Genomic DNA, 25,045 nt, shown 5'->3' with positions numbered 1-25,045 from the left:
CCGCACAGCGGAGTGTCTCCCTCACAGGAGGAGTCTTGCGGAAGAGCCATGCAGTCTGTTTAGTGGGCGGATGGTCAAGGAAGCCTGCTGAACGCTGCTTCTGCAACAACAGCGTGGAACCTGCGAATCCCAGAGCTCCCTGATAGAAGGAAGCATAGCCACACCAGAAGCAGTGTGCTTGCATCCTGCATACCTGACAACAAAGTCCCGTCAGTCTAGGATGGGAGAGATTGGAGCGATATTGAAAGTGTGGGTGCAGGTGAGTCCTCCCCAGCATGTAAATCCAACCCCCAGCACCTCAAATGAAACTGTGAATTTGAATAATGTTAGATCTGATGGCTTGGTATTCCACACGTGACTTAACGTTTATCAATGGTCATTCGGAAGATGCACCTCTTGATTCTGTGGTATTTTCCTCTGGGCTAAATACTGCGATCAACCAAGTTGCAGGGCGGTCCTGTAAGCAACTCCTGACGAGTCTCCCTCATGGGGCACCCCTTTCCTGGAGAAACTCCCAACGAAACAGACTTTACGGATCAGGAGTATATCATGCTCGGCCGAAGAGCTTTCCAGAAATCACACTACTCTCAGATGGATAGGAGAGTAGTAGTTGCTCAGGAAGAGCACTCTTTTGTCATACTGATTGAAAGCGGATTACCAGATAACAGATTTGTTTTCCTAAACCGTGCTAATCTTCTCTGTTTCCTTGGGGGCATTCCAAATCTTTCTGGAATCTCTGATCGCTCCAAGATTTATGTTCAATCTAAAAAAAAATTGACACCATCTTAAAGGAACAAGATCACCTTAGGACATATGGCTTTGATCTTCGGAATTACTCATAACAAACTTGGGTGTGCATCTGAGCGGGACAAGGATGGTATCTACTGAACCCGAACCAGAACACAAACCATTAACACCTCTAACACCACACTGCTGCTTTCCGCAATTTATGTTTATATGTAAATTTATAACATATATGTAAATCTTTAAATATATGTACTGCATTATCTCCTTCCTGCCACACTGTACGCATGCCCTTCATTGTCACACTGTAATTATGTAATGTAATGTATAAGCAACCTGTAACCAAGCTTTGAATAACCATGCTGCTCATGCGCCCTCATACCCTTGGGTCTGGTGCGCAATACAAAAAAATAAACTAAACTAAACTACTGAGGAAATTCAAATCCTCAAGAAAAAGATGCTGGATTCGGAACAAAACCGTTATTGGTGTTACTTAATTCAATGAATGTGACAAACCGAGGGTAACCTGCAACTTTTGTATCCTGCAGGTCGCTTGGGTCACCCTCGTGGACATTCACAGCTCTTTATCAACAAATGTATTGGCAAAAAACTTCAGAATAACACTATTATTTCCATACTGGAGACTTGGTTGAGGGCGTGCCCATCCCTTGATGGCTATGTGACTTGTTTTCAAGTAGTTAGATGTGGGGATTTGGGACACCCTTATGGGGATCTTGTAAGGGACTTGAAGTGGTGGGGAGTGTGGATTCACGCTTTGGTATTTTGGCCACACATGTGATAATTAATAAGAAACAATGCATTAATTTGCTTATCCTGATACTGGCATTCTGGAATTTGAGAGTTGGAGGATGCCATAGATATGATATCTCTCAGTTCATTAACTGGTGTAGCGTGTATTTTGGTGGCCACATCATCCTAACTGGTTATCTAAATTGTGCACATGTCATAGAAGGAAACAACTTAATTGGAGTATGTCGTCTAAAGGTCTGTGTGGCCTGGGCTTGACACAATTGAACGGTTATTCTCGAAAACATTCTGCCTCATTACACCTGGAGTAACGGAGTGGCCCAAGCGACCCTTGATTACATATTCATAGGGAAATGGTAGTTTGAGAAATACGTTTCCTTGATAATTATTCCTACCAGTGACCATTCTAGGCTAACTTCAATGTACTGTTGAGTGTTAGTTACCAGGGTGAGAGTGGTCCATCTGAAGTCCGCGTTTAACAATGCGGGTTACCGGATCATATGGAATCTTGGCTCAGTTGCCAGGGTGAATGATACTCTGGCTGATTGTCTGTTCTCAACCAACCAGCAGTGAAAGTTTAATACTTTCACATTGGACAAATTTGAGCACTTTGTGAGGGATTTGAGACAGATCGACCGACCCAGACAGACTGACCCAGACAGACTGACCCAGACAGACTGACCCAGACAGACTGACCCAGACAGACTGACCCAGACAGACTGACCCAGACAGACTGACCCAGACAGACTGACCCAGACAGACTGACCCAGACAGACTGACCCAGACAGACTGACCCAGACAGACCGACCCAGACAGACCGACCCAGACAGACCGACCCAGACAGACCGACCCAGACAGACCGACCCAGACAGACCGACCCAGACAGACCGACCCAGACAGACCGACCCAGACCGACCGACCCAGACAGACCGACCGACCCAGACAGACCGACCGACCCAGACAGACCGACCGACCCAGACAGACCGACCGACCCAGACAGACCGACCGACCCAGACAGACCGACCGACCCACCCAGACAGACCGACCGACCCAGACAGACCGACCGACCCAGACAGACCGACCGACCCAGACAGACCGACCGACCCAGACAGACCGACCGACCCAGACAGACCGACCGACCCAGACAGACCGACCGACCCAGACAGACCGACCGACCCAGACAGACCGACCGACCCAGACAGACCGACCGACCCAGACAGACCGACCGACCCAGACAGACCGACCGACCCAGACAGACCGACCGACCCAGACAGACAGACCGACCGACCCAGACAGACCGACCGACCCAGACAGACCGACCGACCCAGACAGACCGACCGACCGACCCAGACAGACCGACCGACCCAGACAGACCGATCGACCCAGACCGATCGACCCAGACCGATCGACCCAGACCGATCGACCCAGACCGACCGACCCAGGCAGACCGACCCAGGCAGACCGACCCAGGCAGACCGACCCAGGCAGACCGACCCAGGCAGACCGACCCAGGCAGACCGACCCAGGCAGACCGACCCAGGCAGACCGACCCAGGCAGACCGACCCAGGCAGACCGACCCAGGCAGACCGACCCAGGCAGACCGACCCAGGCAGACCGACCCAGGCAGACCGACCCAGGCAGACCGACCCAGGCAGACCGACCCAGGCAGACCGACCCAGGCAGACCGACCCAGGCAGACCGACCCAGGCAGACCGACCCAGACAGACCGACCCAGACAGACCGATCCAGACAGACTGACAGACCCACCCACCCAGACAGACTGACAGACCCACCCACCCAGACAGACAGAAAGACCCACCCAGACAGACAGAAAGACCCACCCAGACTGACAGAAAGACCCACCCAGACTGACAGAAAGACCCACCCAGACTGACAGAAAGACCCACCCAGGCAGGCCAACTGACTGACCCAGACAGACCCAGGCAGGCGGACTGACTGACTGACCGACCCAGACAGGCAGGCAGACAGACTGGCCGTGCAGCTCTTCATGTTTATCTTTTGGTGAACATCACCCATGGAATACCCTTGTGGCACCCATCGGTTGGGGTACACTCTTGTTTTCGTTTTGTGTGTTTTGGGCACTTGTGTGTTGCCCACAGAGCAGGGTATGGGCTGGTGGTAGCTATATGCTGGCTTGGCAGTGGCTCTGAGTGTCCTCCATTTTGGGACACTCTGGCCCTGCCATAGGAATCAATGGATTCCTGATAGAAAGCAAGATGGCCCCTTTGGCCTCTTCTCCAGCATGAGGGACCGTCGATCCCGTCTCGCAAGCTGGTTGGAGAAGGGCTCGACGGGTGAGAAGAAGAAGAAAGGGTCCGAGCGGGCTTCTAAGTCCTGTGCGGGCGCCCCGGCGACGGGGGCCCAACACCAGGCCAAGCGCTGCGAGTCCGCTGGCTCCGGGAGCGCCGAAAGGTCGGGCTCTTCGGTCGCCAGGCAGGGCGCACCTTCCCCGGCACCGTCAACCACGAGCCAACGCTCCGGTTCGGGGAAGAGAAAGTCCGAGACCCCGGGTAAGCTTCGGGAGAAGCCCCGTCCGATCTCGGAAGAGGGGGAGCGAGGCGTCGCCCCTCCCCCGAAGGAGAAGGCCCGGGACGCACCTTAGGTGGTGAAGGCCTCTACCCAGCAGGCGAAGGCCTCTATCGAGGCTATCGCGGCGACTCTGGCAAGCCGGCAGAGACACCGCCAGCAGAGTCTGCCTCCGGGACTAGAGCTTCCCTGCCGCCAAGGAGGGAATCCTCTTTTCAGCCCATCGTCGTGGCCACCATGATGTAAGAAGCGAGGGGGGGTACGGTGCCCTCCTCGAGCTCGGAGTCAGCCTCGGAGGAGGAACTGACCGAGGCCGTGAGGAACCTCGAAGTCCAATTTGAGAAGGTTCGATCCCGTCAGGAAGATCCTCGGGAGATAACCGAGGAAGACGACGATGGTGAGGAAGAGCGGCCTTCCCTTCCGGCGCAGCCGGACCCTAGGCCTCAGGATGGCTCGGCGGCCATTTTGTCTGCCATCCAGTCCTTATGCTCTGAGATAAGGACGAGATTCCCACGGCCCAGGCCGGAGGACCCGCAACCTGGCCCGTCAGGAAGTCCTCAGAACAAACGACGGAGGACCCAACCCTCTCCTCCGCTCGCCCCCGTGAGGCCTACAGTTCCCTCCTCATCCTCCCACGAGTCGGGAGATGACGGTGCGTTGGGCTCGACGACGGGTTCTGAGGGCGACGACGACGGAACAGGTCTCCTGTCTCCCGTCGCAAGGGCCTCGCCGATCGACGAGATTGGCTCATTCCACGCCATGATCGCCAGGACGTCCGAATTGTTCCAGCTCTGCCCGGAGGAGCAGAAAAAGGAAGGTTTCCTCTATCAGCGCCGGGAGGCCAAGAGGAAGACGGTCATCGCGGTGCCCCTAATCGATGACATCTGGGAGGAGGGCCTGTCGGTTCTCAAAAACCCCTCCACGGCACCAGCCAAATGGGACCGGTACGAGAAGAAGTACCGGGTCCCCGAAACCGCTCCCCTGTGCCTCAGGGCCCAGCCAACGGCAGACTCGGTCGTCTCGGCGGCGGCGAAGAAGAAAGCGGCGGGGTCAGGAGCCTCGACATCGAATTCCCCGCCGGACGGAGAGGGAAAAAAGTTGGACGCCATGGGGTCATTTCGTCGGCGACGACGACGATATAAGCGGCCAACGCCCTGGCGATCGTGGCCCATTAAGACAGGGAGCTCTGGTTTAAGCTGGCCCCCATATTGGACTTCCTACCAGACGACAAGAGGTCCGAGGCCCTGGAAATACTGCAAGAGGGCGAGGTGGCGTCGGACCACGCCATAACGGTGGCAACCGATATTGCCAATACCGGGTTCCGCCAGCTGGGCAACGGTGTTTGCCTACGACGACGGGGTTGGCTCCGGGCGACCGACTTCCGTCAGGACGTCCAGACCAGGGTGTTGGACATGCCGTTCGACCAGGGCGGCAAGGTCACCACCTCCAAGCAGGACTGAACCGGCCGTGGTCTCGGGCCCCCACCGAAGCACCCCGGTGGGAGGCCGGCTGACGAATTTCGTCGGCGTGTGGAAGTCCATCTCCACCGACCGTTGGGTGTTGGATACCCTGGCAAGAGGACACTCTATCGAATTCCTGAAGAAATGCACTCACGTTCCACCTGTGGCCAGGAAGGAAAATCACGTCCCGCAACTGCTGTTGGAAGTAAGGGCGATGCTCAGGAAAGGTGCCATCGAGCTTGTCCCGAAGAGGCTCCGGGGTGTACTCAAGGTACTTCCTCGTCAGGAAGAAGACGGGCGGCTGGCGCCCCATCCTGGACCTTTGTCGTTTGAACAAATACATCAGATCACAAAAGTTCAGGATGGGCACCCTCCAGCACGTACTGGGACAGCTGGAGGAAGGCGACTTTCTATAGTCGCTGGACCTGGAGGATGCACACTTCCACGTTCCCATCCTCAAAAGTCACCGAAAGTTCCTCAGGTTCGTCGTCCAGGGACGCCACTACCAATTCAGAGCACTGCCGTTCGGATTGAAGTCGGCCCCCAGGGTCTTTACCAAGTGCCTAGCACCAGTGGCGGCGTGGCTGCGCCTGCAGGGGATTCACGTCTACCCCTACCTGGACGACTGGCTCATCCGCTCAAGGACGAGGGAACTCGCCGTCGAACACACTGCGAGGACCGTCCAGCTACTCACAGACCTGGGATTCGCCATAAACTACCCAAAGTCCCACCTGGTGCCGTCGCAGGTGGCCCTGTTTCTGGGAGCGAAGCTCGATACAGTGAGGCGCCTGGCGGCCCCGTCGGAAGAACGGACGAAGACCATTCTAGGCAAAGTGCAGCGCCTGCTAGCCACGGACGTGGCCAGGGTGAGGTCCATCAAGTCCCTCCTGGGGATGATGTCCTCTTGCATCTACCTGGTGCGCCTCTGCAGACTACGGATGCGCCCTCTTCAAGAATTTCTCGACGCCCGTTGGATACAGGCGACGGCACCTTCGAAGACAGGGTGCCCCTCAACGAGGTGTTCCGGCGGGCGATCCAGTGGTGGGGCGTTCGAGCGCACCTCACAGCGGGCAAGGACTTTCAGACGCCGGCGTACCAGGAGACAGTGACGACGGACGCCTCCCTGGAAGGTTGGGGCGCCCACACCGGAGATCTCCACGCAAGAGGCCTCTGGCTCCCGGAGGAGAGGCTCCTGCACATCAACGTCTTGGAACTCCGAGCCGTGTTCTGGGCTCTCAAATCGTTCCTCCCGTCGCTCAAGGGCAAGGTGGTGCGGATCTTCACGGACAACACCACGACAATGTTTTACATACGGAAGCAGGGAGGCACCAGATCCCCAGCCCTATCCAAGGAGGCACAGGATCTGTGGCACTGGGCGGTCGCCCAGGGGATGTTCCTGGTTCCCTTCCACCTGGCAGGAGAAAGCAACACCATCGCCGACTGGCTCAGCAGGGAGCTGCGCGCGTGTCACGAGTGGGAACTGCGCTAGGATCAGGTGGATCAACTCTTCCGACGATGGGGCAAGCCCCAAATCGACCTTTTCGCAACAGCAACGAACTCGAAGTGCAAGAGGTTCGCCAGCAGGTTTCCCCAGCCGAGAAGCATGGGCGATGCGTTCTCGTTCCCCTGGGACGGCCTATACCTGTTTGCGTTCCCTCCGTTGCCGTTGCTGCTGCGACTCATCAGCCAGCTCAAGAGGTCCCGGTGCAGGATGATCCTCGTTGCACCGGCGTGGCCGAGGCAGATCAGGTTCCCGGACCTTCTGGACTTGTCAACGTCCCCTCCCATCAAGCTGTCGGCGGACGCGGACCTTCTCTCCAGAGAAGGAGGTGCCATCTTCCACCACGACCCGGCGTCGCTGAACCTGCAGGCTTGGCTCCTGCAGCGCTAGAGTTTGGAGGCTACGATATACCGGCCGATTGCAGAGCGGTTCTTGCAAAGGCCAGGGCGTCCTCGACTCTCAAATGCTACGGTCATAAGTGGAAGAGGTTCTCTATCTGGTGCCGAGCACAGAAGATCAACCCCCTACGGATTACGGCCCCTCAAGTGCTGCCGTACCTGCTATCGCTGGCAAAGGCTGGGCTAGCCCATGCCTCCATTAAGATTCATCTGGCGGCGAACTCCAGATATACCAGAACCACAGGACGGACGTCCCTGTGGTCCCATCGACTGGTAAAATGAAAGGACTGTTCCGGTCATTCCCGCCGGTGAAGGCCCCGGCCCTGGCGTGGGAGCTTAACGTGGTGCTGACTAGGCTCATGGGGCCCCCATTCGAGCCGATGCACTCCGCACCGATGAAGTTTGTGTCGTGGAAGACTGCGTTCCTGGTGGCCATTACCTCCGCACGACGAGTGGGAGAGATCCAGGCCCTATCCTGCAAAGCGCCGTACTTGACTTTCCATGCCTCGAGGGTGGTGCTTAGGACGCACCCCTCCTTTATGCCCAAGGTGCCGTCTGACTTCCATCTTAACGAACCCTTGGTGTTACCTGTTTTCTTCCCGTCTCCTTCGTCGCCGGCCGAGAGGACTTTGCACTCGCTGGATGTGGCTAGAGCGCTGAAGTTCTACTTGGACCGCACAAAGAGTTTCCGGAGGACATCACAGCTGTTCGTGAACTTTGGACCTGTGAATCAAGGGAAGGCTCTCTCGAAGTCTTCTATTTCCAGATGGCTCTCCGGCTGCATCATGCACTGTCACCGGTTGGCTAACCGACCGCTGCCAGGCCGTCTGAGAGCCCATTCGACCAGAGTGATCGCTGCTACTACGGCGTTCTTATCTGGTGTGCCCCTGCTGGACATCTGCAGGGCTGCTACGTGGAAGTCGACGCACACCTTCACAAGATTCTACTGCGTCGATCGGGATTCCAGAGAGGAGTCCAGGGTCGGCCAAGCAGTGCTGCGCAACCTGTTTGCTTAATGTGAGCCTGATGAGGAGGTAAGAGTTGCTTGATGTTGAGTTTTTGTATTGCTTAATGTTGAGCCTTTTGCCACCCCCCGTGGTTGTGCATGTGTGTACTGCTATTTATTCTTATATTCATGAGCATGTGAATCCATGCCAGACCCCATGCTGGAGAAGGAACAAGTTACTTACCTGTAACTGTTGTTCTCCAGCATGGGTCTGGCATGGATTCACATGCGAACCCTCCCGCCTACCCCTCTGCGGCTCTTCACTTGGTCATACTGCCACTTCACATGCTACCAAATCTGAAGATGGCTGCCAGAGGCGGGCTTAGGTAGAGGGCAGTCATTGGCTTTGGTCAGTATGACGCAGAGATCAGTGATTGGTTACTACTACGAAAGACAGATCAGAAACAAAACTGATACTGATTTTTTCTTTACCGAGGATTCCCAGCCTGACACGGGGAATATTCATGAGCATGTGAATCTATGCCAGACCCATGCTGGAGAACAACAGTTACAGGTAAGTAACTTGTTCCTTGGTTTCGAATGTCTTTAACCTTCTTTCCCAAACCCTCCCTCTCGAGTGGCTTTTGGGTGGAAACACCATATGTCTCTGTTCCCTTTCCTCTTGACTTGCTTTTGGGTGGAATTACCATATATGGCTCTGTGGCTGCCTCTTGTCAGACTTACTGGAGCCTTCCCAGGGGCTGCGTGTTGTGGGTACACCCCAGGGGTGGGACCTGTGTGAATGCAGTTGGGTGTCGACTCACTTTCTGGGTGTCTGATTTCTGTGTGTGTGACATAACGAATGTGACAGCCCTGACTGAAACTGACATGAATACAGTGTAGTGTGCTGAAAGGCTGGGTGCTTACCACAATCCACATTCTTCGTTATAGGTGTCTGGGTGGAGTGAATGGCCTGAATGCCTGTGAGCCTGATTTCCTGCCTGCCTGCATGAATGCCCTTCTGTGTGATTGGCTGACTGAGCCTAGTCCGCCAAAGTGAATGGGGAACAGATGTGTATCTGGGGACCTCTCCCTTTCCAATTTGTTCAGAAGCTGATCTTCAAACTGAACTTGTTCAAAAGCTGAAGTCGAAGCTGAAGCTGTTCCTTGAAGCCCAGCTGGAGGAGAAGTCTGCTGCTGCATTTTCTTTGTGTAATTCCAAAGCTACTGTGTTCTTCCAAGGACTCATCCAGAGAGGACCTGCAAAGGAGACCTCCCCCTGAGCTACGAGGGACCGTTGTGCAAATTGCTACTCTTCATCAAAGTACCCTGGAAGCCAGTCATGTGTGCCTGCCGTTCAGAGAAGTGGTCTTAGTAAGTCCTGAAGAGGAGTGCCCAGATATCTCAAGCCGAAGAAGTCCATTGGTGTCACCCAGGGTCCGGAAGTGCGTTTCTTGACTGCTGGAAGCCGTTGCTGTCTACCGCCCAAGGGAGGGTGTACCATGGCATGGTGCTGCTCGACAGCCAGAGCTGCGAAAGTGCTCAACTGCCTAAGAACATTTCAAGGGACATCCTTGCCATCACTGACCACTTTTTCCTGTCGGAGACAGCCCAGAGTCGCTAAGTGCAGCTGAAGGTCCACTGGTGAGTTTCCCTCCACCAGAAGCTAACAAAGCCGTCCTGATGGGCCAGACTTAGTGAGGGTCCCTGGTCCACTCCAGTGGTCGAGTCCCGTTTGCCAGAAGCCGTCCAGAGGTCTATGCTGCGGCTGCAGCACCGAAGAACCGAAAGTTAGACAACAGCGATATTCCGAAACCCAACACCAAAAGGGACCTATACGCCCATAGACCGCCAGAAGTCATCGAAGTGTCCCAGGGGTCTTACTCATCTGCCAAGCCTTTAAGGAACCCACAGTAAGTTTCCACTACACAGGACTTCTACAGTGGGAGAAATCGTCCAAATGAGAGAACCGCGAAGAGCAAAACTGCTGCACTTCAGACATTGGTTCCATTTTTCTTCTTGGGCTCAGCATCCCAGTGGCTCCATCTTCCAAGGGGGCAGAGGGGGGGGTCCATCCTCGGAGGGAATCATCGAGTGAAACCGAGAAACACTTCCAATTCGCCTGCCAAGGCACCAAAGGTACTGTGACGAGAAAGAGCATCTTCTAGCCTCAGGAGTAGTCCAGGGGTCCCAGATTTGCCTTGGATCCTGTTCTCCTGTGGCCTCTCAAGTACTTTGGGGTGGTAGAACCTTTTAAAGAAAACAGAAGGTTATTGAACATTATTGGACTGGACTGTAAAAGACCAGATAAATTACTCCCTACGTTTTCCCTTTCAGGTTGCCCAGGTGGGGGGGGGATCCTCACTCGGAATGCTATCTAGCCAAAAGAACGTATTCTGCAGCTGTTCACCACTAACCTGCCTTTCTTCCCTATTCTATGCTGTTACACCTCACTTACGAATCCACATGCCTAATTAAAACTGTCTGCAGTTAGTGCATTTCTTACTTAATTTAAGTATTGTGTGGTACCACATAGAGTGAATATATTTGCCATTCTTTGAATAAGTATTCCAAGTACAAAGTGTTATTATTTATATGTATATATTTATGGTAGAGGTAGTAACTTTTTTGTATATAAAAAAAAAGCTGTGTTATCACCTAACAGTGTGTGGACATTCCTTTGTGGGGGCTTTGGGGAAACGCTGTACTTAAGAACCAGCCTGCATCCCCTACTTAAAGCTTAAGCCTGGCTGCTCGCCACGTTTTAACAAATTTGAGTCTTGCTGGTGTGTTCTGTGCCTTTACCCTAGCAAATAGGGGGCAGAAATACAGATACGCCCCTCCAGTCTAGACAGACAGACAGACAGTCAGGCAGAGACAGACAAATAGAAATAGGTATGCAGGCATACATAGACAGGGAGTGACCTAGCTAGTTCAATTTCATAAAGTCAATGAAACCTACAATCCTGGTATATGCAAAAACGCTGATTAGCAGAATACATACGACTAGCAAGGTATTCTGTTGCAGATATTTGTTCTTGTCCGTAGGCTAATCTTTCTCTAGCACAATTTGGAAATAGCTTTACAAAGTGCTATGATTGCACAAGGAGGGACATACAGAGCCAAATCGTGCCCACTGGAGAGGGTCTTTGGGTCATACACTTTTGCTCTTAGTGCAAATTAGGAGGAAATGGGCCTGCACGGCACATAGGCATGAAAGGGGAACACAAACCCCCCCAACACTGATCCATATTGCATGAACCTGTGAGGGTACCTGAGATGTGGACGGAGCCAGGAAGCCTTGCTTGATTCTGGGAGTATTCCATAGGTTACAGTGGGGGAACCTCACAACCCTGTTTCCTCTTTTTACCCAAGGAAGAGAAGACTTCCGACACAGGAAGAGAACAATGAGAGGTGTGATTACACATTGGAATTAACGCTGAGATAGATGAAGGAAGAGTGTGGGGAGGGGATTCATAAAAAATTCTATAGCAGGGTTCACAATTTGCACTAGCCACTAGCCATTGACTAATTATATTTGACTCTTGACGAGTAAGAAATGGTGTGCTGTGTGTATGTATAAAATTGAGGTGCCGATTGACTTTTGTATGGCTGGATAGTAGTTTGCAACACATTTTTGCCCCTTTTCTATAGTATAAACAACCCCTTTTCTTATTTGGTGTCCACTCCTGAACTGTGTTTGGGACTCCTCATGGTGAAGCAGCACTCTCTCTTCTCCTGCTTCAGATGGGTAAACAAAGCACGTTTGATGCATAGAAATATGAGCTGCAAAACAAAGTCATAATGTTGCACCAGTCTGAAAGGTTTTCTAGCGTAGCGATCTTCTGGATAAGGCCTGGATAAGGCCTTGTGTTATAGGTGGGGGGTAGAGAGGATGAATATTTGCCTGTAACAACTGGTCTGTCTGTGCATAAACTTGAATGAAATGGAAGAGAGCTTAACACAACCTTTCCCTTCTGCTCTCAGATAGTTGAACTCTGTGCCTGAGCCAAAGAATTTACAAAAAGTCTCTAGACACTGATTTTGTATTACTAACCAACCATATGGTCATGAGAATTTTAAAGCAGATTGGCTTGCTCCCTAAAAAAAGAGGCCAAACATTGAAAAATATATTTTTGCACCATTAGGCCAACTAAGGAATAAAGGTATGAACAAGCCTGTTTTGCCCTATACCTAGTCTTATCTCTTCTGTATGAAAAATGAGACCTCTGTTTGGCTTTTTTGCTGTGAAAACAGTACAATCAAATATATGACCCAGAATGCTTAATGTCCTCCATTCTGACATTGGAGTAAGTGTATGGTTCTGTTCAGGCAACCACATTCGATTTGAGAGAGATGATTTCAGGTCTATAATGTTTAATTTCAACATTAGATCTTGTCCCCATCTCTAGGTATGTTGTGTGCCGAGGCTTAAAGGCTGGCATAGAAGATGTGAGAGATTACCTCTTTGCTGTGAACATTAAATTAAACCAGTTGAGGAACTCTGAGATGGATGTGAATCATGTCGTTCCGCCTCAAGTCTTCAAAGGTGACAGTGATTTCAGTGACTACATGACGAGATCCAATGAGAGGTAAGCATAGCATTTGCATAATGATGGAACAAGTAATACATGTTTTACTTCAGTAATGTGTTGCCAGTAGCAGACTGACCCTACAGGAGGTATCTGTTCTTTGCATCGAATACCTTTACATCTAATGCAATTGCATCGATGCATTTGCATACAAAAAATATGCATCGAATGCATGTTTTTGGGGGTTGGGGGGTAAAGGGTTGTTATTCAGGCTGGTTTTTAAGGGTAAAAATGGGGGGGTTGGAAGGTGAACCCCCAACCCCCCAAATAAAGACGAAAAAATGCATTCGATGCATATTTTTTCAATGCAAAAATATTTGATGGAAATGCATTCGATGTAAAAAATGTGATGCAAAGTCCATAAAACCTACAGGACAACTCTGGAGATTACATACACACCAAGTGAGCCTCTACACCATAGGCCTCTTTTTTATGGTTGAGGGAATGTGTCCCTTCTCCCCAAGGGGAGCCACCACCCCACCCCTGTGAACCCAGGGAGGTGAGCCTGCTCCACAACACCCTGCCTTGGGGTCGAGTCAAGTGAGACCTCACCGGGAGAGACTTCCCTCTTGGGGACAAGCACTCCCATTCCTGTGCAGAACTCCCTGATATCCTCAAAGTCTTGCTGTACATGGATTTGTCTAAAATAACAGAACGTTATCAATTCCATAAAGGTGAAGTGAATTTATGCTATCCACAACAGGAAATGAAGACTATCCCTTTAAATCAGTCCATTCAATGGACTGTGCCGTGGATGTTGAAAAGGGATGATATGAGTGGGCGATAATCCGGAAAGCTGAGAGATCCATGGGAAGCCCCCTGAGCATAGCAGAGCATAAAGAGGCAGAGCTCTCGTAGAATGCAGAGCCTGCATAAGTTAGTAGACTTATGACGCAGAGCCAAAGACGCTGGGATACCGGCTCATGAGACTGGAAGATATCACAGCACGATTGAAGAGAGAGTTCGTGGTGGCATGACCACACAGCAATGGGAGGGGGGGCAGTCAACCCACAGAACAGCACTGATACCACTGACGGTAGAAAACTACTCACCACCCGATACACAGCACAAGTTCCATGCGTAAGACGAGAACTAAACACATGTGAAATAGATGGCGTGACCAGCGAGCTGCAGAGCCAAGACGGAACTGAGAGTCCAAGACTTTGCCGGTGACGTTGCCACTCGGAATAGAAGGTAAAACGGGGAGTGGGGTTACCGCACAGCTAAGAGGGATTCATTATAACTCTAACAAAACTTGTCCCAGTACTAATGAGAAAAGTATTGGAAATCAGCCGAAGAATGAGAGCCATGTTCATGAAAGGCAGAGCTCCGTGAGGTACCTAAAGTGGGAGAGAAGTAGAGTTGAATGCTCGTTGACCTGGCAAAAGGGACAAGTCAGCCCAGTTCACAAAGATGAAAAAGAGAATTTAATAAATAAAGACATTTGGGAAATTAACACCCAGGAGCCAGAAAGATAAATCACATACATGAAACACCACTCTGGGAAGAGAGGCTAGAACCTGGCTAGAGAGAGAAGGAACTTATGAAAGGAAGACTGTTTGCACAAAAGGGGAGAGGAAAACGAGCAGTCCCGTACAAGTTATAGATCTTAATTCGGAGGATAACCGTAGAGCTTATTTGGGTATGGCGTGTTAAGTAGAAAGAAAGAACATAGAAAACCCTGTGACAAAACACAGCTATCAGGAGTTGGGAGTCATTCTCCTGGCCTTAGGTATCTTAGTGGTAAAGTTAGATAGGTTAAATGTGGACAGTGGGCAGACTTGTTTTTGGACATTTATCCTGAATGACGAGCACCTTACTTAGTAAAATAGGTAGGGAACACCCTCAGATACAGGCAGAGTTGGGCTTTATTTTACTTTAAAATAAATCTCATGCCTTAAAGGTCTTCACAGCCTCTGTGTTTGTCTGCTGATCCACAGTGGGTACCCTGCTTTTCCGTTCCTGTACACTCTTTACCCTTCACCCCACGCCATTTTCCTTCCACCTCTCATCACCCATATCCCTTTTAAAGAGAAATGTGTGCTATAAAGCTTTCTGTATGTTATGCATCACTCTTAACAAATGACTTTCAGATTTTTCAGTTAGGCAAAACTACATTTTAATCCCTATAAATGTACAAAATGTATTTTATAATTTACTATTGGGATAAAATTTTCCAAATTAACTTGGTCAGCGAACCATTCCTGACCCCCAAAACCCTTCTTATAGGTGTTGGCCTTGCTCACTACATTTGCTTACATGGTGTAATATGTGGACACTTTGAAAATCATTTCTAGAGCCTAATTTTAGTTTCCTGTACACCCCTGTGTGTTGCAGTGTCTCAAGGTGAGAGAGTTTACAGTATGCCTAACCTACTTTTTTATTAAATGTAAATGCGCTTAGCTATATTGTGCTTTTCACATAAAAACATATTTACAAAATCATATAAATGTTAAGGTAAGAATAGATGTATTTCACAAAATTAATTTCCATTAGAACCACTGATAAAATAGAATACACTTATTTGCAAATATTAAAACAGACATTTGCATTTTAAACATTATCAAATTGTAAAAGCCGAGCAACATTTGTCCAAATGCTGTAAAGTGCTATGTGCAAGGATACCAGGCCTGAGTTTAGACAGAAATGCCAACGCTCTTCGCTCTTTATCATATCATATAGTCTCTTACAAAAGATTCTAGATTGCATGCTCCCCAACTGCTTACATTCAGTCATCGCATGCTTTGCGGACTCAGGGACATGTTTCAACCCACATAACCTATTTTCCTATGGGAGCCCTTGCCTTTGTCCCGTCACAGTCTAGACAGGAAGTTGGTTAATACGGAACCTTAAAATTAGCATTCTAACTGCTGGGTTGGGGCATTGCATTAAATAGCGCAGAGGGAACTTGAATTTATGTAACACCCATGACACAGCCTGATAGGACTTTAATTTCTCTATATGGGAATAGTTAAGGTTCCAATCCCACAGAATAGTTTTTACACCAAAGCTGTTTTTCAATGTAAAATACTCATTGCTTCCGCCAGCATCGTATTTCCATTCGATGTGCTTGAAGAACCTTCTATTTAAAATCATATTTGATGGCCTTCACTCTGGGCTCAACCTCAAAATGTCCCGCAAGATGGCTTAAGACTGGAAATTTAGGAGAGTCTTCTCAGGCCAGAGCCCTAAGTGATGAAAAACCGAGCACTTGTCTTAAGAATTCCATCGAGACTGCCTGGGGAGGGGAGGGGGGGGGTTAAATATGCTCCTCCAAAAGTTGCCATCCAGGGCCTTGAACAAGCTTAGATCTAATAGCGTTAAGACCTCCAAGCCATAAAGAATAGACGGGCAGAAGCTTTGCAGGTAAAGCTTCCTCAAGCCTGCAAGTCTATAACCCGCCGTTATATAAACCATCCAACTGTGACAGGTGACAGCACCCCAGCCAAAGTCATTAAAAACTGTGCCACAATACTAGCGCCTGTTAGGGAGAATTCTCTGTTGAGGCTGAATTTCCTAACCTAGTGAGTCCCCCAGCAGCTTTGCTGGATTTTTGGGGTTTATTTTTTTCTCCTGCCAAGAGTGAGACTTTTTTTACCCTCACTCTTGGACATGATTTGAGTGTGTTTCTTTGACTCTAGATGTGTTTAATGGGCTATGGGGTATTTTACTCCATAGGGCTTCATGTGATTTTGTGATGTGTGTTACACAGCACCCTCAGTGCAGTAACACAGGGGTGTCATAGTGATCCCCCAGTATAGACTCCATACCCTGGGACTGACTACTGTCTCCCAGGGCATGTAAAGTCACCATTGACTTTACTAGTCTTAAATTCTGAACAGAACCAGTACAACCCATCATATTTTGGACGTACTGGCTGGGGACATTCAATTGCCCCGGGGTCTGTTAGTCGAGGGGGCACGTCTCCGTCCCCCCTGATCGAGTTTTGGCTGGTGGCATTGGATACTACTTTTTATATTCAACCGCAAATATTTCTCTATGGGATTTTCCCATTGTTCGAGGCTACTATCTTTATTTATTTAATTACGATAGCCTCGAACATACCGCCGGTTTATTTAATTAATATTAATTCTCCGGTTGGTATTTTTTGCCAGAACTCGGGTCTAAAATGGCGTTTGTGTTCCCTTCTGTGACTCCAACCCAAGTCGAGCCCTTTGTTCCACTTTTTGGCGGACTTCTCCACAGAAGCCCTCCAAAGTGGTGCCACTCTGTCTGGGGTACTTAGGAGGGGTGGAGGGGGATTTAGGCACCCTGGACTGAGTTGCCTAGGCAACTCAAGTCGCACTCCGTCCTGATTGGCCCAAGTGGTGAGCCGGCCGGCTCACCACTTAGCATGTTTGAGTGACAGCTAGGCTGAGTGAATGGGGGTTTTCTGCATAAAAGCAGGGCTTTGGGGACTGGAACTTCAGAAGTCACCACAGGACCTAAGAATCCGACGAGGGAGAAGCTGAGCCGACCTGCCACGACGACACCACCGGTGGAGCCCTGCTGGACCGTCTCACCACTTTTCCCAACGACAGAGGAGATCTCCCGCCGGAGAGTCTTCTTCCTTTGACTGGTGGGGATAACAAGTTTCACTCTCTTTTCGCCTTCCCGACGTATCTCGTGGCTGCCTTGCCTGTGCCAACCACCCCGGCAACCAGGATACCACGTTTTACCACCACCACGAATTAAAGGGTAATACCTTTAACCGGAAAACTCTGCGGCTGGTTTCTTCCCTGGCAGTGCAACGACCTTCATCTTTCCTCCAAGTCGAGATCTTCTCTTCCCCTGGATGACGACGAGTCTTGCACCCTCTGCCAGGAACAACTGCCACCGCTGGAGGATCCTTCCCACTTAAGTTACCGTGTCCCGCCCGGCTTCCCTTGCCACTGACTGTACGGGGTAGATTTAGCCCCCGGCTCTCGAACCTGGGTTAGCCTGGGACACCCTGGCCTAACTTTTCTGAGCCTCTCTAAACTCTTTTCGAACTCTCTGCAAGACTTTCAAAGCCTAGTGTAACTGTGTGATCTTGGGCGCATTTGTGCTCTGCTCTCTCTAAGAGTGGGCCCAGCCTATGGACTTTGGCTCACAAGTGACTTTTTGCTCTTCTGCCTTGCTAATAGTGTTCCTAAAGCTTAGAGTGGTGTATCTTCCCATATTCTGTCTTTTTCCCTCCCTTCTTCATGAACTTATTAGAGTGCCATCTGTAGTTAAGCGCTCACCTCTGTATGGAAATAAGTGGTGTTAACTAAGACTGATCTGATAAGGAATAAGGGTTGTATATATTATAATGGTAACTGTGTTTAGAGTGGTTTACAATAAGAGTGCTGGAGTGTTTCAAACAGTGTTTTTTTAAATAAATAATTATATACTTTGATACCAAAGCTCTGGTCAGTGTTTGCTTGTATTATTGTATCTGAGTGCCTATTGTGTATACTTTGCATACTGCCTAACTCTTCTTGAGGGAAGTCTGACTGCTCAGCCACAGCTACCAGGTAAATCTGGGTGGTACAGACTGCTACCAAGTCGGTTTACTGCTAACGCCTGTAGTCCTAAATCTTTTACAGTGGTCCCAAAGGGAACTGCACAGGTTTCTGCCTAACAGCGCCCACCATCACTGCTTCGTAAATGAGTCCTTCAACTCCGCCACATACCAGCATCTATCAAAGTAGCCTGGGTCACATCCCTACTCAAAAAAAACCCACCAATTACAGGCCAATAACAACAGTGCCATTCCTCCTCAAAATTATCGATAAAATAGCCTACACACAAGTACAAGCACACCTCGAACAAAACCACTTATTAGGGGAAAGACAATCAGGCTTCCGCCCCAAACACAGTACTGAAACGGCCCTCCTGGATTAAAAAAACCAGATGGACACGATCAGAGATTCTGGTAAACTAGGCATCCTATTACTCCTAGACCTCTCAGCGGCGTTCGACTTGGTTGAGCACAACAAACTATGCCAAACACTCACCACCAATTTCCACTTCTCCCAGAAGGCCACTAACTGGATAAAATCTTTCCTTTCAGACCGTACCTCAAGAGTCACCCTAGGAGAAGTAGCAGCAGATCCCATCACTGTACCACTAGGCTCTTGCCTCTCCCCCACCCTATACAATGCCTACACCAAATTACTCTTCGCCACATTAGATGCCATGGGAGTCATGTATACAAACTTTGCTGACGCTCAGATCCTCATCCCCATCACAGGCAACTTGTAACAAGACACAGCCACCATCAACACGGTCTATTCCCATATTTAAAACTGGATGGCAAATGACAGTCTCTGCCTTAATGGAGAAAAAACTGAGATCCTCATAATCGGTTCTCCGGCCAGACTCAGCAAACTTCACCCAGATTACACTTCCATCCTGATCGATGGCACTCCCATCACCATTTCCCACAAAGTCAAAACACTAGGAGTACACCTCGACTCCAACCTCACCATGAATTCTCATATCGGTGCGTGCTTCCTCAACATCCTACACAGCCAAACTCATTACCCTAAGCAGGCCCCTCCTCACTACAGGCAACTGCCTTACCCTTGCTAGAGCCCTCATCCTAACTAAAATAGATTACTGCAACATCCTACTACTAGGTACCACAAAAAACAACCTTACCAAACTCCAACTGCTACAAAAGAAAGCCCTCCGAGCAGCACTGGGCATTAAAAGAAGAGACCATATCACACAACACAGAAGAAATGCACAAGAATCCTCCTTTTGTGGAGGATTGTGGAATCCTCCACAAAACACTCACCACTACCCACAAATGCCTATTTGATTCCGCCCCCAGCGATCTTAATAGCTGCATCACACGCAAAACCTCACCCAGACTACTTGGATCCAGTGCCAACACCCAGCTCCTCATCCCTCGCTTCACATCCTCAAGAGCAGGCAACACCAGCTTCCCCATTGCAGCCCCCCGCATCTGGAATTCACTCCCCCCCCACCTGTCCAACGAAGCTTCCTTACCCAAGTTCAAAAAGCTACTCAAAACTTGGCTATTTAACAAATTCCAATAACTTGTCACCAGTTCCTCAGCGGACTGGGTCACCCTCTCAGCAACCTAGACTACTCACTGCAAAGAACAATGATACCCAATCTTACATACCACGCTGCCTACTAAATGCCTGCAATTTTGAAAGTAGACTGTGGCTACTATATGTATGTAAAACTGGAAACATTTTGTATGTAACCCTTACTTCTCCAGCATTGGATCTTTCATGGATTCACATGCTTAGAACATTCCCCGTCGACATACTGGGTACCCTCGGTAAGCTTATAAAGCCGTTTCCCATAGGAAAACGTTCGACACTTTTGTGTCCTATCTACGTCATTTTGGGCCGCGTACGCATGCCCCACCAGGACATAGCGGTATAAATGCCCCGCCCCCGCGGCTCCCTTCAGATTTCAACCGTCTCCAAAGTAGTGGGAGCACCTTGTGTAGTCTACTATTTTGTCTAGGTTGTGCTGTTGCAGTTTCTGCTGATGTCAGGAAAAGCGCTGTTCCGCCTGTGCGATACGTGCGGGTTGAAGAAGGTGTACGAGGGGGACGGACATATGGATTGCATATATGGTCTACACCCTAATCATTCGGCAGACAAGTGCGACATATGTAAGGGCTTCTCCCAGAAGACTCTTAAAGATCGGAGTCGAAGACTTGTGGCATGGTTAAACGACGGAGCGGGGGCATACCCGCCTTCGGAGGTGGGCTCCACGTGCAGCGCGGCCTCAGTGTCAAAATCTTCAGGGGCCCTGCGCCGCTCGACATCGTCGGAACCCCTGGTGAAGAAATTGCGACCGGCGGAGAGGGAATCATTGGGAGGCCATTCCAAGGACTCTTCGTCGAAGAAAGCCTCGTCATCCTCATCTTCAACGAAGAAAGACAGAAAAGAAAAATCTAAATCCTTCTCGGGCGATCGTCATAGATCGACCTCGGGTCGAGATGCAGAGAAACGCAGGAAGAGTTCGGAAAAGGCAGGAACGCCTCATAGGCCTGCACGACCACCACTGTCGTCGACGGTAGGGCAGTCGTCGACTACTTCTCTGCCGCTGACGCAGTTGGCCTCAACCGTTCCTGGACTGCAGACGACGACGGAGCCGACTATCGCTTCATCGACGGAGATCCCGCAAGAGGCCTGGCGTCCAGAGGTATACGACCCAGTTTTGCCGGAGGCACTTCTGCAGCAAGAAGCCTTGTCGGTGTCTTCGGGAGACGAGGATGTGAGAATAGCTGGCCCTGCAGACCTAGGGTTACAAGGGGTTACCAGGCCTCTCTCCGGGAGCATTCCGGGTTCTATCCCTCTGCTCAATCCACAGTCACTTTTGTCGCTGGAAGTCTTATCCACGTTGCAAACGATGCTGAAGACACTGGATGACAGACTACCTCGAACAACTCCGGCTAGGTCGGCCATCGACGACCCGGGCCCGTCTCGTCGGCCACCGCCGTCAACCCCTGCGGCAGTGCTGCTGGATGCAAACCTCTCGGCTCCACGCCGCGAGGAAGGGGAGCTGATGGATTCGGACTCAGACAGTAGAGCCTCGTCAATTGTCTCCCTTTCCCCCTCCAGCGATCCAACCTGGGAGTCCGAAGCAGAATTGGAAACCCCGAGAAGCCCGGCTCAGCCGTCTCCCCCGGACGATATTGGGTCATTTCACACCATGATGGCCAGGGCTTGTACAGAATTCGGGCTGGCCCAGGAAGAGGAGAAAAAGGACTGTTTTCTCTTCAACCACATGGGGAAAAGGAGAAGGTTGGTGTTTTCAGTACCCATCCTGGATCATGTGTGGAAGGAGGGATTGCAGACCATGTGCCACCCTTTCTCGGAACCAGCGATAAAGGGTCGTCTAGAGAAAAAGTTTAAGGCCCCAGACTCTACCCCCAAGTGCCTTTCCTCCCAACCAACTCCTGACTCCGTGGTATCGGCGGTGAGGAAGGTGAGGGTCCAGCACAAGTGCACGACCCCCCCGGAAAGTGATGCCAGACGACAGGATGCTTTCGGCAAAAAAGTGCTGTCGGTAGGTGCTACCACACTGAAAGCGGCCGATTCTCTAGCCATAGTAGCCAGATACGACAGGGAGTTGTGGCACCGGCTGGCTCCTATGCTGGAGCATCTTCCGGATGAACATCGCAAAGCGGCTATGTTGCTGGTCAGGGAAGAGCTTTCAATCATGCCATAAACATCGCAGTGGACCTCGCGGAATCTGGGTTTAAGCAGGTGAATAACGGTGTGGTTCTCCGACGGCAGGCATGGCTGAAATGCACCAACTTCCGGCCGGAGGTGCAGTACAAGGTACTGGATATGCCTTTTGAAGGAGACAACCTCTTCGGCGAGAAGGTAGACGAAACCCTGAAGGGCATGAAAGAGGACTCGGACACAGCGTGTTCCTTGGGGGACCTCCAGAGTGTTCGAAGTTTCCGGTCTTTTCGTCCCTTCACGGGAGCATCGGGAAATTCCAGATTCTCGGCATCGAGGGACAGATCCTTCAGTAGGCCAGCATACCCCTCTCAGGGATACAGACGGGCTTCTCAAGCGGCTAAATGTCGCTGGGACCTCCAGGCCCCCAAGAAGAGAGCAGGTTACTCGTCGACGAGGGATAAGCAGACCAAGGACCAGCAATGACGGGCATCGGAACGTTCTGGGAGGTAGGGTATCATGCTACATCAACGAATGGTAGCAAATAACAACGGATCAATGGGTATTGGACACTGTAAGATACGGACATTCCCTGCAATTCAAAAGCAACCCTCCGCACATTCCACCAGCGTTTATAGCTCAATCCCATCCGAGCGTGTTGCAGCAGGAAGTAGCACTTATGCTACAAAAAAGTGCTATAGAATTGGTTCCATCGTCACAGAGGGGTCAAGGGGTTTATTCACGATACTTTGTGCTGAAAAAGCCAAACGGAAAGTGGCGCCCCATCCTAGACCTGCGCGATCTAAACAAATCGTTGAAAAGCATAAAGTTCAAGATGCTCACGCTCCAAGAAGTGATCCGGTCAGTTCAAGAAGGGGATTTTCTGGCGTCTCTGGACCTGCAGGACGCGTACTTCCACATACCGATGTGTCGGTGACACAAGAAGTTCCAAAGGTTTGTGCTAGGGCGGACTCACTAACAGTTCACAGTACTTCCCTTTGGACTGAAATCTTCTCCCAGAACGTTCACGAAATGTTTGGCCCCGGTGGCAGCCTGGCTGAGAAGGCAAGGCCATCATGTATACCCTGGTTGATGAGGGGGTATACAAACACAAGCACTGGGTGCTGAAACACGATATATCCATAGTAGCTCATCACCTTCCAGGAGTAAGGAATGAACAGGCGGACTCGCTCAGCAGAAATATGGACCAGATTCACGAGTGGGAAATAGACAGCGGTCAATTGTCGAAGGTCTACGAGAAATGGGGACGGCCTCCGCTGGATCTCTTTGCTACGAAGAGGAACAAGAAGTGCGAGATGTATGCCAGCAGGTGGCCACAGGAAGGTTTGCTGGGGGAAGCAGTCTCCTTCCCGTGGACGGACAAGTTCCTCTACACCTTCCCTCCGTTTCCTCTGATACGGAGAACCTTGCAGTGGATACGCAGGTACAGGTGCCGGGTCATCCTGGTGGCACCGTGTTGGCCGAGGCAGCCGTGGTTTTCCGACCTGCTTCACCTGTCAGCGGATCATCCAATAACGTTCCCAAGGGTTCCCAACCTCCTGTCCCGCGACGAGGGAAAAGTGTGGCATCACAATCCAGACCGTCTCAATCTCACGGCTTGGCTCCTGACTTTTCAGAATTTGGTGCCTTGAACATTTCCTCGGACTGTCGGAGGATCTTACAAGCTGCGCAAGCCCCTTCCACCAACAAGTCCTACAGGTGTAAGTGGAGAAGATTCTGTGCGTGGTGTCAAGGACAGACGGGAGTGCAGCTTCTGCCGTAACTGCTACACCTAGCAAAAAGCGGATTATCCTTTTCATCACTAAAGGTTCACCTGGCGGCCATCTCTAGGTTCACGAGAAGAAGGAAATCGCCTCCCTTGTTTAGCGACAGGTTAGTGAAACACTTCATGAGAGGTTTGTTCCGGACATTCCCTCCGGTTAAACATTTTCCACCAACGTGGAGCCTGAATATAGTACTAGCAGAGTTAATGAAACCACCCTTTGAGCCAATGGCCACATCGTCGATGAAGTTCTTGTCATGGAAAGTGGCCTTTCTAATAGCTATAACATCAGCTAGATGGATCTCGGAGTTGCAAGCGTTGGTCATAGACCCTCCGTACCTAAGATTTATTAAGGACAAAGTGATTCTGTCAACAAGTCCTCATAAGCACTCATCCATTGTCCTGCCCACCTTTTTCGCGACCCCCTCATCGGCTGCGGAAAAGGTCCTACATACCTTGGATGTCAAGAGAGCTCTAAAATGTTACCTTCATCGAACTCAGCAACTTAGATCTACGAAACAACTCTTCATTGCATATGGCCCGTCGGCAAAAGGGAAGGCAATTTCAAAGCAGGGACTGGCCCGATGGGTCTCGTCGGCGATTGCCTTCTGTCATTCAAAAGCGGGAAAACCGCTACAAGGACGTCCGAGAGCTCATTCCACCAGGGCGACTTCGCAGCATGGTCAGTGCCTCACACATTTACCCGCCACTACTGCCTCGAAGGACAGCATGCGGACGAAACACAAATGGGAAGAGCAGTCTTTCGCCATCTATTTCAATAAGGTAAGCCCTTTTTCAAGAAGGGTCTATGCTTATTTGAACATACATATATATATATATATATATATATACATATATATATATATATATATATATTTCTGAGGCTTGTGGAATCTGCTTAGATCACATGCTGTGCATAGGCCGACATCTAGTGGAAGCTGCGGAGTATTACAGTTTGTTTTTCGAAACTCGAAAATGGGCGTCGACACAGGCGTGCCAGTAATACTATCCCTAGTGTGACGTCCACTGTACCCAAGATCCCTCACGCGTCTAGAATCCTCAGATTGTTTTTTTCCGCCATACTGGTCGGAAGCATCTTGCGGAGTTCCCTGGCCATAGCCATACTTTTGCTAATATTGTAATTATAATTCTTATTCAC

The 25,045-nt window shown here is 50.3% G+C and overlaps 1 protein-coding gene across 1 annotated transcript in view; it reads left to right on the top strand.

Annotated features, from left to right (window-relative positions):
• The window catches only part of CMTR1 (cap methyltransferase 1), a 2,036,190-nt gene that overhangs the window by 773,470 nt on the left and 1,237,675 nt on the right, over positions 1–25,045 (top strand). The window contains exon 13 of the mRNA XM_069608763.1: positions 12,778–12,957. Within this exon, the coding sequence (XP_069464864.1) occupies positions 12,778–12,957 (180 nt within the window). The remainder of the gene's footprint in view (positions 1–12,777; positions 12,958–25,045) is intronic.

This window comes from Ambystoma mexicanum, chromosome 4q (genome assembly GCF_040938575.1).
Source record: "Ambystoma mexicanum isolate Mex_15411 chromosome 4q, UKY_AmexF1_1, whole genome shotgun sequence".
NCBI classification, from domain to species: domain Eukaryota; kingdom Metazoa; phylum Chordata; class Amphibia; order Caudata; family Ambystomatidae; genus Ambystoma; species Ambystoma mexicanum.
This window is presented reverse-complemented; position numbering and strand designations above follow the sequence as displayed.